This window comes from Carettochelys insculpta, chromosome 19, assembly GCF_033958435.1.
Source record: "Carettochelys insculpta isolate YL-2023 chromosome 19, ASM3395843v1, whole genome shotgun sequence".
Taxonomy (NCBI): Eukaryota; Metazoa; Chordata; order Testudines; family Carettochelyidae; genus Carettochelys; species Carettochelys insculpta.
In genome coordinates, this window is record NC_134155.1 from 26,095,136 (window position 1) to 26,111,520 (window position 16,385).

General features: G+C 56.7%; 2 protein-coding genes across 3 annotated transcripts; one reads left to right on the forward strand and one right to left on the reverse strand.

The window, feature by feature from the left end:
- Nucleotides 1–3,730: 3,730 nt before the first annotated feature.
- On the reverse strand, nucleotides 3,731–6,887 carry DNAJC30 (DnaJ heat shock protein family (Hsp40) member C30). Its single transcript, XM_075013515.1, has one exon. The coding sequence runs from the start codon at nucleotides 6,875–6,877 to the stop codon at nucleotides 6,293–6,295; it is 585 nt and encodes a 194-aa protein (XP_074869616.1). The 5' UTR covers nucleotides 6,878–6,887; the 3' UTR covers nucleotides 3,731–6,292.
- A 140-nt stretch (nucleotides 6,888–7,027) lies between these two features.
- Nucleotides 7,028–16,035, forward strand: BUD23 (BUD23 rRNA methyltransferase and ribosome maturation factor). Of its 2 annotated transcripts, none has more exons than XM_075014090.1 (12): nucleotides 7,028–7,130; nucleotides 7,658–7,695; nucleotides 8,475–8,570; nucleotides 8,931–9,013; nucleotides 9,159–9,255; nucleotides 10,903–10,999; nucleotides 12,284–12,334; nucleotides 12,839–12,924; nucleotides 13,208–13,253; nucleotides 13,669–13,730; nucleotides 14,975–15,064; nucleotides 15,297–16,035. In XM_075014090.1, the coding sequence occupies exons 1-12, from the start codon at nucleotides 7,083–7,085 to the stop codon at nucleotides 15,349–15,351; spliced, it is 849 nt and encodes a 282-aa protein (XP_074870191.1). In that variant the 5' UTR covers nucleotides 7,028–7,082; the 3' UTR covers nucleotides 15,352–16,035. The 2 variants fall into 2 exon arrangements, with proteins under 2 accessions (XP_074870191.1, XP_074870192.1); XM_075014091.1 differs by having other exon boundaries at nucleotides 7,085–7,130; nucleotides 7,658–8,299; nucleotides 15,297–16,030.
- The last annotated feature ends 350 nt before the right edge of the window (nucleotides 16,036–16,385 follow it).

Below are 16,385 nucleotides of genomic sequence, written 5' to 3' on the forward strand. Positions count from 1 at the left end.
AAAGTACCGCTGACCCGGGTTAAGTGACGGGCCCTTTGGGACCAGGAATAACCTGACCATTGTTGTGATTATTAGCGTAAAATGATCACCGATCACTAGAGCAGCCCACCTTGGCGACAGCCTGGACTTCAACTTCCTGAAGGGGAGCTCTAAAAAGAAGGGTGAGAAACTGTTCTTAGTGGTGTCAGATGGCAGAACAAGGAGTAATGGTCTGAAGTTGAAGAGGGAAAGGTGTAGGTTAGATATTAGGAAAAACTTCACCAGGCGGGTGGTGAAGCATTGGAATGTGTTGCCTAGAAAGCTGGTGGATTCTCCATCCCTTGAGGTTTTTAAGTCCCGGCTGGACAAGGTCCTGGCTGGGATGACTTAGTGGGAGTTGATCCTGCTTGAAGCAGGGGGCTGGACTAGATGACCTCCTGAGGTCCCTTCCAGCTCTGGGATTCTGTAAGGCTGTAATATGCTTTAGGAGTTCAGACGTGTTGCTGGTTTGGTGAGACCCGACTATAGAACATGTGGCTGGTCGGGGTGGCCATGCTGCTTTCTGACAATCTGCTGAGTCAGGCTGCCACCCCCTCATGCGCCCCTGCCCTGCCCCCAGCCTGGCAGACATGGCTCCACGAAACAGGCAAACTACAACCAGACTGCAGAAGAATGTTTCAGTGACCTCTAAGACTGCTGCTTCCTGCAAGGTGGGAGGATTGGTGGCAGAGCACGTTGGAAAGGAATTGCTTGCTGGCTAGCAACGTGGGGTGGAGGGCTTTACTTTTGGGTTTGTTCATCTTGTATGGGGAGTGGAGGCTGGAGAGTCTGGGTAGCCTCCTCTTCAGGAGCAGCTGAACCAACTTCCGCTCCCTTACTTTAGGGATAAGCTGATTAGCCCGGAGGGTGCTGATCTAGGAGCAAAAGGGGAAGGTTGGCAGAGAAGAAATGGGCACTCATTTACTGGTGCAACTGCTGATGAGGGACACGGGGTGGCACCAGCCACCTGACCAACCCCATGCAACTCTCTCCTGTGCTGTCCCTATCTGGGGGAGTGGGGTGCCCTGGAAACCCCGCTCAAGCCCAGGTCCTGCCCTTCTTGCCTCCTCCCATCCCTGCCTCTGCTCCAGCCTCATGCTGCCTCTTTCCCCCAGCCCCTTCCCCAAGTGATGTGGCCTGGCACCAGCAGCAGGGACACCCCCTGTCCCCCCGGCAGCAGCAGGGGGAAACGGACAGGTAAAGCCCTAACTCGCTCTGCTCCTAGCCACATTGCTCCGCTTCTTGCAAGTGAATGATGTGCTGGGAACCGGGGCAGCGCTCAACATCACACTGCTTTCAGCTGCCCCTGCTGGTGTGTGAGGGGGCTCCGCTGTGTCCACCCCCCACCCCTCCATGCCCCGCGCTGCCCAGAGGCTCTGGCCTCACTGGCTGCTGGTTGTCTCCGAACCTACCACATTTGTGGGGTTTGTGCCCCTTCCATGTGGCACTCCTGCTCATTTCACACAAAGTCAACACATGGAGAGCAAAATGAATCAGGCACCCAAAGGACATGGCGAAGGACTGACTGGCCTGCACAGCAACGCCCACATAAGCAGGCTAGGAAGGAATACATCCATCACAGCTGGCGAGAAGAGGAGAGAAACCCTGGGCGTGTGTATGTAAATACAGTGTGCTCCTGGATGCTTACACCTGCTCACTATTCAACTCACACAGTCGTGTGTCACCTACTGTAATCACTTCGGTTCTGGTGGGACCACAAACCGTTAATGCTAAACGTAAGAACTGTGACATGTGATCACCCAGGCTTGCGATTATTGCAGGACTACAGAAAAGACAGACTGCGTTCAACGCATTTCAAAAGGAGAGAGACGCTGTCAGCTGAAACAACCTTGAAGCCACATGGAACCCTTGCCACAATTGGGTGCTGAGCCAGTGGGCTACAAGCCCTGCAGGTATAGCTGTTAAGATTGGTTCAACCTGTTTGTCCCACTGTTCAATGAGCACCAAAACAGGCAGTCTGGGCTTTTTTTTGGTAATTTGATTTAAACCAATTTGTCACCATCATCATCAACCACCGTGGGCTCAGGGCCCATTGGTGTCTGACACCTCTCTCACTATTTCCTTCCATCTTTCCCTGTTCAGTGCGGAGTGGCTCAGTTTCTGTGGACTAGCTCCTCACCACTCTATTATATCACCTAGTCGTTCTTTGTGGGGTCTGCCTCTCCTATTCAAACTGTCCATTATGCCACATACCAGGGTCTTGATTTTTTTGTTCATTCTGCAGATATGCCCAACTAGCTCTAACTTCCGTTATATAACCTTCTGCAGCTGCATCTTCCTATATAGATCCTTGCTGGTGACCTCCTGCATCCATCCTATTCTCAGGGTCTTTCTAGAATAACTCCTCTCAAACCCCAATATTCTTTTCTTCAAATCTTTTATTACCACCCATGTCTCACATCTGTACAACATGCTGCTGAATACATTTTCAAACTCTCAAATTCATTCCTAGGCTAATCACTTTGCTGTTCCCGATCTTATCCATTGCTTTCAAACTCCCTCTTGCTTTTGCTACTCCAGTTGCTATTTTCTTCTTAGTCTAGATCGTATGTCGCTTTGTAGATATGTGAACTTCTCTATGTTTTCTAGTTCAATCCTGTCTATACTGATCTTCCTTCCTCTTTCCAAATACCATGTTTTATCAATGTTCATAATCAGTCCGTACCACTTCCTTTCCTCCTTTAGCACCTGTACCGCTCTCGCTAGCTTCTCTTCGTCTTCAGTGATAACTATATCATCTGTGAACCTCAAGTTGTTGATTCTCCTGCTACCTCTTCTTTGATCTTGTCCATTGCTCTTTTTAGGTCAATGTTGGAGTGATTCAAATCAATCCATGCTGGACCAAATCTGCCTTACAGTGATATCCAATTGCTGAAAGATGAAGCTGACAAATGCAGACTGGACACAAGGTGGACATTTTCAACAGGAGGGAAATTAACCACTGGAACAATTTATTGAGGCAGGATCCTCCATCACTGACTACTTTTACCTCAAGGTTGATGTTTGTCTAAAAACTCGCCTTTAGGTGGGAGTTCTCTGGCCTGTGCTGTACAGGAGATCAGATTACTACCATGGGCTTTGAATCTGTGAATTGTAAACAGGTTGTACCTTCCTGAGGGAACAAGGACCTGAGACAATGGAGACAGAAGGCAGCTAGGACCAAGCTTGTTGGGGCCCCAACTGACAGCTCTCCCACCAGTTCCAGAAGCTGGACATGTGCTAGTGGAAGCTTTTAATGGCAGGGAGAACCCAGTGAGGACACAGCAGCAGGGGAACTGTGTCGCTGTAACTTTGCCAGGTCCTGCCTTCATAGCCTTTACCTTCTCTTCAAGGGCCCTCTACACCTCTGCAAGCCCCCACTGTGTTCTCCTGTATTTCATGCCCTCATCTGCCACCACCTTCCTGCTAGCTTCTCCCAGAACCATCTCCACGTCTTTCTCCGTCTCACCCCTTGTTTGGGGATTTGCTCCGGGAAGCCACTCTTCTTCAAACCACTCCCACATTTAGCTTTGCTGGGACACCTCTAATCAAAGAGCCAGTAAACAATGGACAGATGGGCCAAATAACTCTTGTGGGATTTGCTTACAATGGGCCTGCCTTGGCACCTTCCCAGTTTCCCTTTTCTTGAACAGGAAGTCCTCAGGGCAGGGAGGGTCACTATGCCAAAGCAAGAGACACAGGCTTTCATCAGCACGCCATATGTGCAACTTTAATGTTCTTGGCCCCCCAATGACAAGAACCTGGTGAAGTACCAGCAACAGCAGCATTTTCCAAGTCAACATTCTTAGAGCACATGGGTTAAGAACAATGCATCACAACATATCCCACCCCTGAATTAGACCCAGGCATCCACCAAACACATAAGCAACTCACAGAGCTATCTACTTCAGGGGGGTTAACCAGCCCCTCTCCAACCTTAGCATGTCAGGAACAGTGGAGGTGTCCAGCATAACTGGACAGCTTTATTTCTACTCCAGCTGAAGATGGGAACAAATGAATTCGGAGCAAACATATCCTTTGTAGGGTCCTGCCAGCCACTGGGGTAGGTCCTCACTGCACTCCACCAGAACACCGCAGCAGAGCACACAGCAGTGGTTGGCATCCACAGGCAGGAGACCCCTAGATACTCGCCGTTCTGCAAACATAAATGTAGTGCCAACTACTCACAGTGCCCTAAGGAGGTCTGCACAAGGAGCCCACAAGGATGAAGGGAGGCAGCAAGTTCTCCATCACGTTTCCACATGACTCCTCCCTCCATGACTCAGCCTCTTTCACATGCTGTGACTGGAACATCAGTCGAATTAGAGTCAAATCCTAGTTAGACTTAGCCTGAAATGCAACAGCCTCAGGTCCACACTGTGGGCAAAACGCAGCTGGAGAAGCCTCAGTTAAGAAAGAGCATTAACAGAAGCAGTACCTGAAGTCCCAGCACTTCAGCCCTCTTCTCACAGCATGGAATTTAGTCCAGGCCTCCATCCCCGGCTCTTCGCGCCTTCTTACAAGCTGACAGAATTGGGACCTAGACACTCCACCGTCCCTGGCACGACAGAGGGATTTGACTCAGTGCCCAACACCAAGTAGGACAGAAAGAAAGAAAATAGTCCTTTCGCCTCACCACATTCCCTGGGGCTGACGCCCCTCTGACCATACAGAAGTCCTGGCTGGACACTCTGGCTGTGACAGAACTTGGCAGAATCCTTTCCAGAAGAGACTCGTTGGGACCCAGCAGAACCCACAAGTGCTGAAGCCCCTCCTATCCTGTGTTGCTGCCTTGCCAACTCAAAGTCAGGGAACACAATGGCAGACAGCCCTAAACACCAGTGAAAATAATGTGCTTTAGCCTCTCGCAGGCTAACAAGGACAGGCTTTGGGGATCTCTTCTCTGCATTTCCATAACAGGAAAATGACTGCTTCCTGCAGTGAGAGACAGAGAACTGGATTCAGTGCTATGAGCCAAACAGCAGACCCAGTGCAAGCAAGGGAGTATAAATGAAACCTCTGACTCACCAACAGCTACTCTGTGATACCCTTAGCCAAAAACAGACTTTGCTCACTCTATGTTGGGTGACAAAATCCACATGAAACGTGTAAAACCCTTGGTTGCAGAGGGAAGGTCATTTCCACTGCAACAATCTCCTTAGACCACATTAACATTTTCATAACATCCCCATGTGTCTGAATGCCTCTTAGACAAAGGTCACACAGACCAGTACCCTCCAAGCCAGGTTGCCTTCCGGGAAGATGGTCTGGAGCCAGGTACCCATCATCTTTAGGCAGGGAGGCTCCCCACAGCTTAAACACACCAGAGTGTTTCTGGAAATGCCTAAGAAGTGGGGAGAGAAGAAACCTCCTGTACCTATAGGCCAAGCAGGTGGCCTCATTCCACAAGACAGAGTATTTGCTGCCACCATCCTAGGCTCTGTTCTTCTGTTTCGATATTTCTGAACCTTCTCTACCTGGTGTTCCAGAGTTCAGGCAGGTCTCAAAGAAAGAGGTAGAAAAGCCACAAACAAAGGCAGCAAGTACAGCTCAGTGAGAATCAAACACTGGCAACTCTGAAATACATCAGAGAGGTGATAAGAGGAACCAGTTTTCTGTATGTTGTTGGAGATGACACGTCAGTTCTTGATAACTTGAGTCCCAGACCAAAGAACTCCTCAGACCCAGTGAGAATAAAATCTACTCATTCAAAAGTGCAACAGCATTGGGAGGAGCCAGTCTTTGCCAGAGTAGGCTCACCCTACAGACTGCTTTCCGGCCTGCTTTCCACTAGGAATGTACATCAGCATAGCCTGATCTCTCAGAGACTCGAAACCCCCACACCCTGAGATACAGTTATAGCAACTTTACCCTGGCATAGGCAGCACTGGTTCAACAGAAGAATGCTTTGGTCAGCCTAGCCACTGTCCCTCGGGGAGGTGGATTGCTCACGGCAAAGGGAGATGGCAGGATTGAGCCTCACGGGTGAAGTGAAACGTGCCTTACAGTCATTGGGATTAGAGTTCAGGGAGCAGACATTTATTAGCACCTAAAACCCCGCAGCAAGCTGGGGTGTCTCTGCCAGGGTGAGTGGCCAGAACATCTCCAATGGAGCAGGTGAAGTGTTGCTCGCTGAACTCCTGGCATACAAAGGGGAGCAGAGGGCTGAGCCGGCATGGGGCTGCCTCTGCCCACCAGGCCCTGTAGCTCCCGCCGGGCTCCTCGGAAAGGCAGCGGGCCGGTGCCGCCGCCGCCGCCGCTCGCTCCCCGGCCGTCACTTGAGGCCGGCCAGCAGCAGCAGGGCGGCGAGCAGCAGGGCGGCCGAGAACTCCGCCAGCCGGTGCCCCTGCCAGCGCCGGGCCGCCTCCTCCCGCTTCTGGTCGCAGCGCCGCCGGCGGAGCAGCTGCTCCCGCTCCAGCTGCTCGCCGTAGTGCGCGCGGTAGAAGGCGTCGAAGTCGAAGAGCGGCCCGGGGAGCGGGCGGGAGGGCGCGCTGCGCGGGCGCGCCGGCGGCGGCGGCGGGGGGCCGGGCGCGCGGGCCGGGGGGCGGCCGGCGGCGCTCAGCTCGGCGCGGCTCAGCAGGCCTCGGTCGTAGCGGCGGCGCAGGGCGGCGCTGCCCAGCACGGCGTAGGCCTGCTGCAGGGCGGTGAAGCGCGACGCCGCCTCGGGGCAGCCCGCGTTGCGGTCCGGGTGGCAGCGGAAGCTCTGCGCGTAGTAGGCCGCCTTGATCTGCGCCTGCGTGGCGCTGGCGGGCACCCCCAGCAGCTCGTACAGCCCCGCGGGCCGCGCCTCGCCGCCGAGGCTCCCGTAAGCCCGACGCGGCAGCAGGCAGGGCCGGCCCCGGGCAGCGAGCGCCGCCATGCCACCTCCGGCCGCCCTCTGACGCACTTCCGGCCCCGCGCCGCGGCCGATGGGAGCGCTCCCTGGAGGGGGCGGGCGGAAGCGGCTCCGGCCAATGGAGAGAAGGAGGCTGCAGGACGGACGGCTGTTTTTACCAATGGCGCTGCCGGCGGCCTGGCGTTTCTGAGCGCGACGAGGCTCGGCTATATGACGTCAGAGAGGAAGCATGGCGGGGAGCGGGCGGAGGCCGGAGCATCGTGGCCCCCCGGAGCTAGTAAGGGTGGGGTGGGGGCGCAGCGGGCCGGGGCTGGAGGGCCGAGGCCTGCGCGGGGGGGCGGCCGGGGCTGGGGGGGCGAGGCTCTTGTGGGGGGTGGCGGGGGGGCCGGGGCTCTCTCGGGGGTGGCGGGGGGCCTGGTTGGGGGCTGAGGCTGTCGCGGGGGTGTCGAGCCTTTCGTGGCGGGGGGGACGGGGCTCTCGCGGGGGTGGGCCGGTGATGGGAGGCGGCGGGCCGGGGCTCTCGCGGGGGGGGGTGATGGGGGTCCGGGGCTCTCGCGGGGGTGGGCCGGTGATGGGAGGCGGCGGGCCGGGGCTCTCGCGGGGGGGGGTGATGGGGGTCCGGGGCTCTCGCGGGGGTGGGCCGGTGATGGGAGGCGGCGGGCCGGGGCTCTCGCGGGGGGGGGTGATGGGGGTCCGGGGCTCTCGCGGGGGTGGGCCGGTGATGGGAGGCGGCGGGCCGGGGCTCTCGCGGTTGCGGGGGCAGCGGGATTGGTCTCTGTGTTTCTCGCCTTTTGTTTCTTGTAGTTCTACGACGCCGCCGAGGCCCAGAAGTACTCGTGGAAGTAAGGGCACGGCTCCCCCCTGCACACCCGCCCCTCGCGCAGACTCGCTCGTGGGGGGCTGGTGATGATGGGCCCCGTCCCATTTGTGTGGTGGTGGTCGGAGCATCCAGGTTGTGTGTGCCCAAAAGACATCTGCCGAAGTGGGTCTTTGTCCACGAAAGCTCACAGGACCTCTCGTTGCTCTTTCAAAAGACAAGGATGTGCCTCAGGCAGTGCAGTCTGTGCTGAACAACCTGGTGAAGAGCTCAGGCTGGGCTGTGGTATAGCTGTGCTGCTGGCCTTCACGGGTGTGGTGCAGTCTGCTGTGCTCCCAGAGAGAGTTCTGCAGTTGCACTGGGGGTGTGCAGCTCTCGCTTACTGAGCATAGTGTACAAGTTAAGATCTGCCACTCTACTCCAAGCTGTGCGCTCCCCGGGGATGGCAGAGTTGGCTGCCTGACTTCAGTCTTAGTGATTATGTGTGGAGAGCTGTACTGACCAGTTAGGGGCTGTTAAATGGACATCTGAACCAAGTAGCATTAACGAGCAGACTGTTTGAAAAAAGCCCAAGCCCATTTATTCAGCCCCGTGTCACCCCAAAGGAGCGTAGAAGTGCCTATCACAAGGTAGGTTCCCCTCTTAGGCCATTCCTTGTGCTGTCAAATTCTCCATTTGTCTTCATGAATGACTCATGTCTTAGTTGTGGGTACTGTAGTTGTGACTTTGCTCTTGATGGCAGAAACTACTTAGATCTTTCACTGGTGCTTTCATGTGACTAAAGGAAGATTCCTTCCTCCTCAGCTCTCGAATGATTGAGATCCAGACGCAGATGTCTGAGCGGGCTGTGGAGCTTTTGGGCTTGCCGGATGATCAGCCATGTTTCCTTCTGGATGTTGGGTATGACTCTGTATATGAGCTCTATAGAAGTGTAAAGATGCTGCTTCCCTTCTCCCACCTTACCTCTCTGGCATTTCTGTTGTGGTGAGAGGAGGACTGAGCTCTAAACTGGCAGAGTAAGGAGTTTTGGTTTGTACCGCAAATTACAGCGGTGCCCCTGCTGGAGCTTTGTGGAGCTCCAGGGATGCCATGTTAATAATCCTGGCGCAAATGTTTAGAAGAATGTGGGTTTGCAAATGCTTAATTTGCACAGTTGCAGCTTAAGAGAGGGTCATTGTACCAAAAGGGTTTGCGGACTCTCAGCCAAAGGGTTGCGGACTGGGAGTAAATCTATTTCAAAGACCTATTCTTACATTTTAGCTGTGGCTCTGGTTTGAGTGGAGATTACATCTCTGAGGAAGGACATCACTGGGTTGGGATGGACATCAGTTCTGCCATGCTAGGTAAGCGGAGTCACTTCCACTCCATGCCCTAGAGTGCATTAGGTGTGGGGTGCAGCAGGAGGGTTAGAAATGTATTAAATGCGGTCCTTGGTACTGATCTGAAGCTTTGTGGTCATCTTCCTATGTTGTGATTTGTGCTGTGCAGATGTTGCTGTGGAGAGGGAGGTGGAAGGAGACCTCATCCTTGCAGACATAGGACACGGGATTCCCTTCAGGCCAGGCACGTTTGATGGATGTGTCAGGTAAGACATTGGTCTTTGTTTTCTTCTTTTTGTTCCCAGAGGCATAGCAAGACCACACAGAAAAGTTGGGTCATATTAACTGGCTGTATCCCCCTGTAGAGTGAGCCTTGTGCTCCATGGAAGGCTGTTAACATTTGGAAAGATAATTAAGGGTGCCCCTTTCCATATGTGGGAGCAGCTGCTGGAATATGACCTTTGAGTCTCATACTGGTGAACTGTGAGAGCAGGAGAACCTCTTCTCCAAAAACTGAGGCCAGAATTGGGAATAGCTAGCAGAAAGTGCTGACTGCCAGAGCTGAGCAGATCATAAGATACTACATTGTGTTTGGTGGGGTCATTAGCCTTAGAGCTGGGTTCCCAATTCCTGCTCCATGAGTGAGAGGTTTGCCCAGGTATGTAACTCAAGCGCTAGTTAATGCTGCTGTTACATTCTGTGTGTCCCAGGTTCTAAACATCCTGTTAGGGGAACCCCTTTGTTTTGCGTGATTCCCAAAAGGCCCCACAGCCTCTAGGATGCCCCTGGGCCCAGTGTGTGTGATTCACACCATGAGCTCTGCCCAGTGAGTCTGACTGTGCTGGACTCTTGGTCACGCTTCTGCGCTGTTTGGGGGCTGTTGCACCTCAGAGGGTATTTACAGTGACGCCAGGCAAAGCAGACCAGTCAGGTGGGATGCAGCCTTTCAGTTAGCACAGACAATCAGAGGTTAAGAACAGTCCATCTGGCCTGGCCAGAGCAATCCTCCAGCCAAGTTGCTCAGGACAGCATCTCAGGCTGTCTCACAGCCCCTTTGCTAACCTAAGGAGATGTGGGAGCAGACCAGCCTCTCAAAGTTAGCTCCTTGCCTCTCACCTCTGGGTCCTTGGTTCTGGAGCTGGCTGCTGATCAGCTTCACTGCTGAGAGGTGCAGAAGGAGCCGTCTTGCTCTTCATGGCTGACTTCCTAGGTCTGAGTTGTCTGTTCACGAGGGGCTTCCCATTGCCTTTTGGGATTCTCCGTTGGTGTGTGTTGCTTTCAGCAAGTTGCAGCCAGTTCCTTAAAATTAACTGTATTCCAGGCAGTGAGATGTCTCCTCCCTGTATCTCCTGTTGCCCTTCAGGCCCTGCTGGATGGCAAAGGAAGGCATGGGGGAAACTGAGGCATGCATAGGCTCCCTAATGGTGCAAAACACTCCCACGTCCGCACACAGCATCACCTGCCATTATGGACTCGTTATTGTTGAATGCCCTTAAGGGGTCATGGCTGGGCTCCAGAGTGAGCCCCACCTCTCAGCACTCCTGTCTTGGAAGGGCTAGGGCGGCTCTATAGCCGCTTGGCTCTGGAAGGCACTACAAACCCTGGTAAAGGAGAGCTTGCATCCTGCACAGTCTAACTCTGCTGCACCAGTACACCAAGTAGGTCAGACATGACTTGTGACCTGCTGCGCTTGCCAGCAGCTCTTTAGAATGGGCCTATCCTCCTAACAAGTAGGAGGTGGTGCACTGACTAAGCAAATGCAGCAGCTGTCTTGGGCCCAGTGTGCGGGGGGTTGTAGAGTGGGTAGTGTAGACAATCAGGGGCCACGAATGTTGGTTAGAGAGTAGGGTTTGAGTTGCGCATGTGGGAGGCTTGTTGGCTTAGTGCCCCTTAGGTCACACGTTCTCTTTCAGCATTTCTGCGGTGCAGTGGCTCTGTAATGCTGATCAGAAGACGCACAGTCCCCCAAAACGCCTGTATCGGTTCTTTTCCACCCTCTATTCTGCCTTGGTGAGTGGTAGTGGCAGATACAGCCATTTCCTGCAACGTCCTCACTAGAGGAAGTGTGTGTTGTTTTGAGGGTGGCACTGCATGGGACCACGTGGGGCTGGGAGTGCATGGACTGTACTGAAGATGCGCCAGACATGACTGGACCTTTGCGACAATGAGGGTGACATGACATGGATTTCCTGGGGAATCCCAAGGAAGAAATGCACGCATGTTTCTTACGGTCAGTTATGCAAAACCATTCCTGGAGCTGCAGGTCAAGGCCAGGGCTGAGTAAAGAGGCAGCTGAACTGGCCAGTCTCAGGTCTGGTTCCGAAGGCGAGACACTCACACGTTTGTAAGCACAGTGAAAGCCCCGTTGGGAAGGTCTGTCTCCTGCCAGAGCCCAAGGCTGCAGTTGGGGTGATGTCTGCTGAGCTTTACAACATGCATGTAGGTTTTTATTGTTTTAATCTGTTCTCTCTGTAATGTCAGAATACAAGTGCCGACTTAAAGAGCTGAGCAGTGACTTGTACCTGCTGGTAGATCTGCTGTTCTGAGCCTTTGGAGCAAAAGCAACACGTCGGGGCTGGCCTGCTTAGGCATCCAGCTTGCTGGGAATATAGCTGTGCAGGGAGTGGACAGGGTGGCGTGGAATACCCTGGTTAGGAGGGAGAGAGACTCTCTGCCTGAGGGGGGCTGGGAATTTTGGGAGCCTGTGATAGATCTCAGGGGACAGGTGCCAAGGTGACTGCACAGTAAGTGTTCTTGTCTCTCTGCTCTGCTTTGAGCAATAGTCAGGGATGTCACATCCCATTTAGTTAGTTAGTTAACTGGTGCACTGATTAAATGGGGGAGAGTGCCCCAGTCGCAGATAACGCTGCTTGGGCTGAACAGGAGCACCCTGGGCCCAGTGTGGAGCAGGACTGGTCTGGCCAAGCTGAAGCAGCCCTGCCTGGGCATGCCCTGGACTGCTGTGCAGGGGGCTGCACCATTTCCCCATCAGTTGACCGTAACTGGTAAGCCTCATCCGTGCATCAGCCAGCTGTGAGCATCCCTAGATGTGGTGCACGTTCTCCGCCAGCTGCCGCTTCCTTCTTCCGGCACCGCCGGGGAGAGCACGTTCTCTCTCACGTGCTCCTTCTCCCCCACCCCGAGACGAAGATGATTCTGGCTGTAGCAATACTAGTGTCTGTGCACCGTTAGGCAGAACTCCCAGCTGGGATCTCGCTGCCTGGGCCTGGGGGCCATGTGCTGGGGACAGTCTGGTCTGGGACGGGCGTTCATGACCACCCTGGTTTCCTGTAGGCCCGAGGATCCCGAGCCGTCCTGCAGCTTTACCCTGAGAACTCAGAACAGGTGACCGTGGCTGATGGGGAAGGGGCTGCAGGGAGGTGCTGGCGAGGCTCGGGAGCGGCTGGGGATGCCTGAGGATGGGCTGCTCGGAGGGACCGGCAGAGCTGGCTTTGAGAGTTGTTTGCCATGTTTTCGCTGCGTTGCTCGCCAGCGCCTCGAGGAGCTATGGGCAGGGAGCTGGGCTGAGTGCTGTGCCGTGTTGCGTGGGTCCAGAGCTTTGCAGCCAGGAGAACGCCATCACCTCTCGCCTGCAAGGCTGCCACTCAGTCAGCTGAGCTGGGCCGGGAAGAGAGCGGACAGATGGCGAGGGCGGGGAGGGGGAAGGGAGTGTCACAGTCTGAGGCTGGTTTCCAGGGGCTGGCTTGCACACAGGGTTTGCTGTGGAAGTGGGTGAGCCCAGCGGTGGGGAGCCCTGACCCAGTAGTTGCAGGCTGGGCCATGGGTGCTTGGCTGTGTCTGGCTGTCCTGGGACTTCCTGACTTCCTGACAGTGTGTTCTCTCTGCCAGCTGGAGCTCATCACAGCACAGGCCATGAGGGCAGGCTTCACCGGCGGTGTGGTGGTGGATTATCCCAACAGTGCCAAAGCCAAGAAGTGAGTTTGGGCTGGACTGGGCTGGGGCGGCTGAGCCTGGCCTGGTAGCGTCGCTTCCATAGGCTGGCCGACATCTCCACGAGCCTCTCCCGCAGGAGCACCGCCCCCAGGCCAGCAGGCGTTCCTGGGCCACATCACTGCGGCAGATGCCATAAGTTGGCTCCTGGAAGCTGGGTGGGGTGCTGGTGACTTGGCCTCGGAGCCCCAGACTCCAGATCTGCAGCACTGGAGCTGGGGTGATAGCTGGGAAGCTCCTCTCAGGGGAATCTCCTGTCTCTTGCAGGTTCTTCCTGTGTCTCTTTGTGGGAGGAGGTGGCCCGTTACCAAAGGTAATGAGCGCGACTCCGAGGCGAGGGAGGGAGCAGGGGCTTGGGGGATGCTCCTTTGCGGGGGTGTAGTTGCTAGGAAACCTGAACAGTAGGAGCCAGGCCATGGCAGAAGGCTCCTGGAGGCTGTGGGATGTCACCATATTCCCCGGGGTGAGTCACACTGATCTGCACAGAGGGGCTGGCTCCTGCGGCCTGAAGGCTGGGGGAGGCATCCAGCCCTGTGCCCTTAGTCCCAGGGTTGCTGTGGCCCAGTGGGCCCAGCTCAGGCCTGATGCTGCTCAAGCGTGGGAAGAGGTTTGCTTCTTCCCTAAGGGCAGCCCATCCCTGGGGCTTGCAGAGCCCCTTCTGCTGGGGCCGCAGGCAGTGGGGCGGGTGCTGCGCTGCACACACTGAGCCCGTCGCTTTGTGCTTCCAGGCCCTGGGGGCTGAGTGCACCGATGGAGAGGAGTCCCAGCAGGCCAGGTTCACCAAGGAAAGGTATTGTGCGTGCTGTGCTCTGTGGGGCTTGGGTGCTGGTGGGGGCAGCCTGACAGCAGAGGGGCAGGACTGGGGCAGGAGGGCTCTGGTTCTGGGCGCTCGGTTTGTGCGTGGCCTTGGCCTTGCCCCCCACCCGAGTTCCCTGAAGCTGTAGGGCCCCGTGCAGGGGCTCAGGGCTGTAATGTGGGGCGAGATCTGTCCTGCAGCTGCCAGGGACTGCACTGAACTGCTGTGGCCAAGGCAAACGGCTCCTCACCCAGGTCCCAACCTCTGGCCCTGCCTTGAGGCTCCTGCACTCGCGGAGGCCCTTGGTCCCACCCCCCCATAGGGTTTTGTGTGCACCAGGGTGAAGGCAATGTCGCGTGTTCCCCTGAGCTCGGTGTGCACAAGGAAAGTCGTTCCTGTGGGTGGGAGAAAGGGGAGGGACCCTGACCCGGGCCTGGCCTTGCCGGGCAGCCAGTGGCACAGGTTGGGGTCGGCCATGTGGAAGACAGAAGACTTTGTGACTTGGAGGTGTGTGAGGCTGGCCCGAGGGGGCCTGTTCTGCCCCTTTATCCCTTAGGCTGGGTGAGTTGCGGGCTGGGGCTGCACTGCCCTCGTGAGGAGTGGAGTGGGCTGTGGGGGTTTCAGGGTCCTTTCTCCCCAGGTCAGTTCAGGCAGGCTGGCCCAGGGCTCATCGGCACAGGAGCCTGCACTGGTAGAGGAGCGTACCTGTGCGCAGCCACTGCCACCAAGCTATCCCGCGTAGCCCGACAGTTGGCCCCCGCGGCTCTCGGCTCATCTTTGCAGCTGTGGATACAAACTCTGTGACCAGGCAGGGCTCCCCAATGCTCCCTCCCTCCTCAGCTGCCTGCTCGTGCCTGGGCCCTGGCACATTGCTCTGCTGTCAGCCATGTCTTCTCCCGAGATGGTGGCACAGGGCAACGCTCCCCTTGCTGCCGGTAGGAGGGACTGAGAGCACCGACTGGAGGATATCATGGTGGTTGCCAGGAGCAGTTGGCTGCCACGTTTTCCTGCCTCTAACACCATCCCACAGCTTCTCAGCACCGAGGCAGCGTCCCCCCAGTGGCCTAAAACCCACCCAGCTGTGTCCTGCCTTGGCCAGTGCTGCTGGCTCACGCTGGGTGCTGACTGGCCAGCGCTCACGGCCGTGCACCAGCGCCTGACTCCAGCGCCCTGCGGAGGCAGCCGCCTGCTTGACGCTTTGTGTGGGCGTGGCCCATCAGCGTCGCTCTCCTCCGCAGGACGCGGTTCAGGAACGTCCAGGGCAAGTCTGTGAAGAAAAGCCGGGACTGGGTGTTGGAGAAGAAGGAACGCAGGCGGCGGCAGGGCAAGTACGTACCACTGGGCCTCCCTTCGCTTGGCTCCGGGGAAGTGGTGGGGGGAGGGTTACTTCTGAGGCTGGTTACAAGGACATCAGCAATTCGCTTTTGCTGTGTCCGTGACCTCGGCCGCAGCCTGTTCTGATGCCAGCGGGTGGGCTCCAGCCCGGCTGCCTCTGGCTTGATTCGCTTCCAGCCCCCACCCCTCTCCCCAGCCGGGTCTGATCTGCTCCTTGCTCTGCAGGGAAGTGAGGGCGGATACGAGATACACGGGCCGCAGGCGGCGGCCTCGCTTCTGACCTCCTGACGCAGCAGCTCTGGGGAGGCGGTGCTGTGCAACTGCCCTGCAGCGCCTGGGCCTCCCTGGATGGACACCCTGGGCCGAAGCTGCTAGTCCAGAGTGGATCTGCTGGTGGCGGTTGGAGAGGAAGGCGGGGCCGGAATCCCCTTCCACGAGCCTGGTGCCATTTAACGGGAGACGTGGGCTGGGAAGGGACTCGCTTTGTCTGTTTTCGTGAGCCGGTGCTGACACTGAGCCGGTCCCATGCAGGCCTTGTCCTCGCATCGTCTGTGGTTGGAGCCGCTGCCCTAGTGGTGACAGGCCCTCTCCCGCCATGCTTCCAGCCTTCGTTAGAGCAAGTGCAGAGGTCCTCTGGCCCGGGGCTGTTCTGTGCACAGCAAGGGCTGCTAGGCCTAGCGCTGGGGCTCTGTTGCTCCCCTAGTTTACAGGGTGTTTGTGTGGTGCTGGGCTGCCGTAAATGTACAGGAGCTCTCCTGTGAGACGTATGCTCAGAGCACTGCTGGGGGAGGGTGGGGGCTTCTGCCCCCTGGGGCAGGCCTAGCCCTCGGGTGTGGGCTGGAGTGGCACAGCCCCTGGGACAAGGGGCCTCCCTTCCCCGGGGCCCGACGGACAGAGCGAGGAAACCACTGCTCTGCGGACAGCTACAAATGTTTATTCTACATAAAAATTCCACCACATGGGAAGCGGCTTTGCCCCCAAGGCGGGCTGGGGCTGGGGCTGGGGCTGGGGCTGGTGGGGGAGGCAGTACCGCGGACTGTCCTACCCCTGGGAACAGCAAGGCGGGTTCGAGATCCACAGAAAACAAGGACCCTTGGCTCACAGTACAGTGACGGCACAACGCCCTGGGCTGCTCTGACCGCCAGCGCAGGTGCGCTAATTACAGAGGGGGCCCTGGGGGTAGGAAAGCAGCAGGAGCCTCCTGCGCTGCTGCCATCCTCAGCTGCCTGGCGTGGGGGCGGGAGGAAAAGCCCGTGTGTTTCCAAAGGCAGAGGAGCTCGCCCCCAAGCAGGAGCTGCTGTGGGGGAGGGAGAC

What these genes read in the sequence shown, in the direction of transcription:
- BUD23 (XM_075014090.1), top strand. Translation starts at nt 7,083, where the DNA reads ATGGCGGGGAGCGGGCGGAGGCCGGAGCATCGTGGCCCCCCGGAGCTA. An exon ending in TGTTTCCTTCTGGATGTTGG is followed by an intron (nt 8,571 to 8,930) that starts GTATGACTCTGT and finishes CTTACATTTTAG; the next exon opens with CTGTGGCTCTGGTTTGAGTG. An exon ending in CCACCCTCTATTCTGCCTTG is followed by an intron (nt 11,000 to 12,283) that starts GTGAGTGGTAGT and finishes GGTTTCCTGTAG; the next exon opens with GCCCGAGGATCCCGAGCCGT.
- DNAJC30 (XM_075013515.1), bottom strand. Translation starts at nt 6,877, where the DNA reads ATGGCGGCGCTCGCTGCCCGGGGCCGGCCCTGCCTGCTGCCGCGTCGG.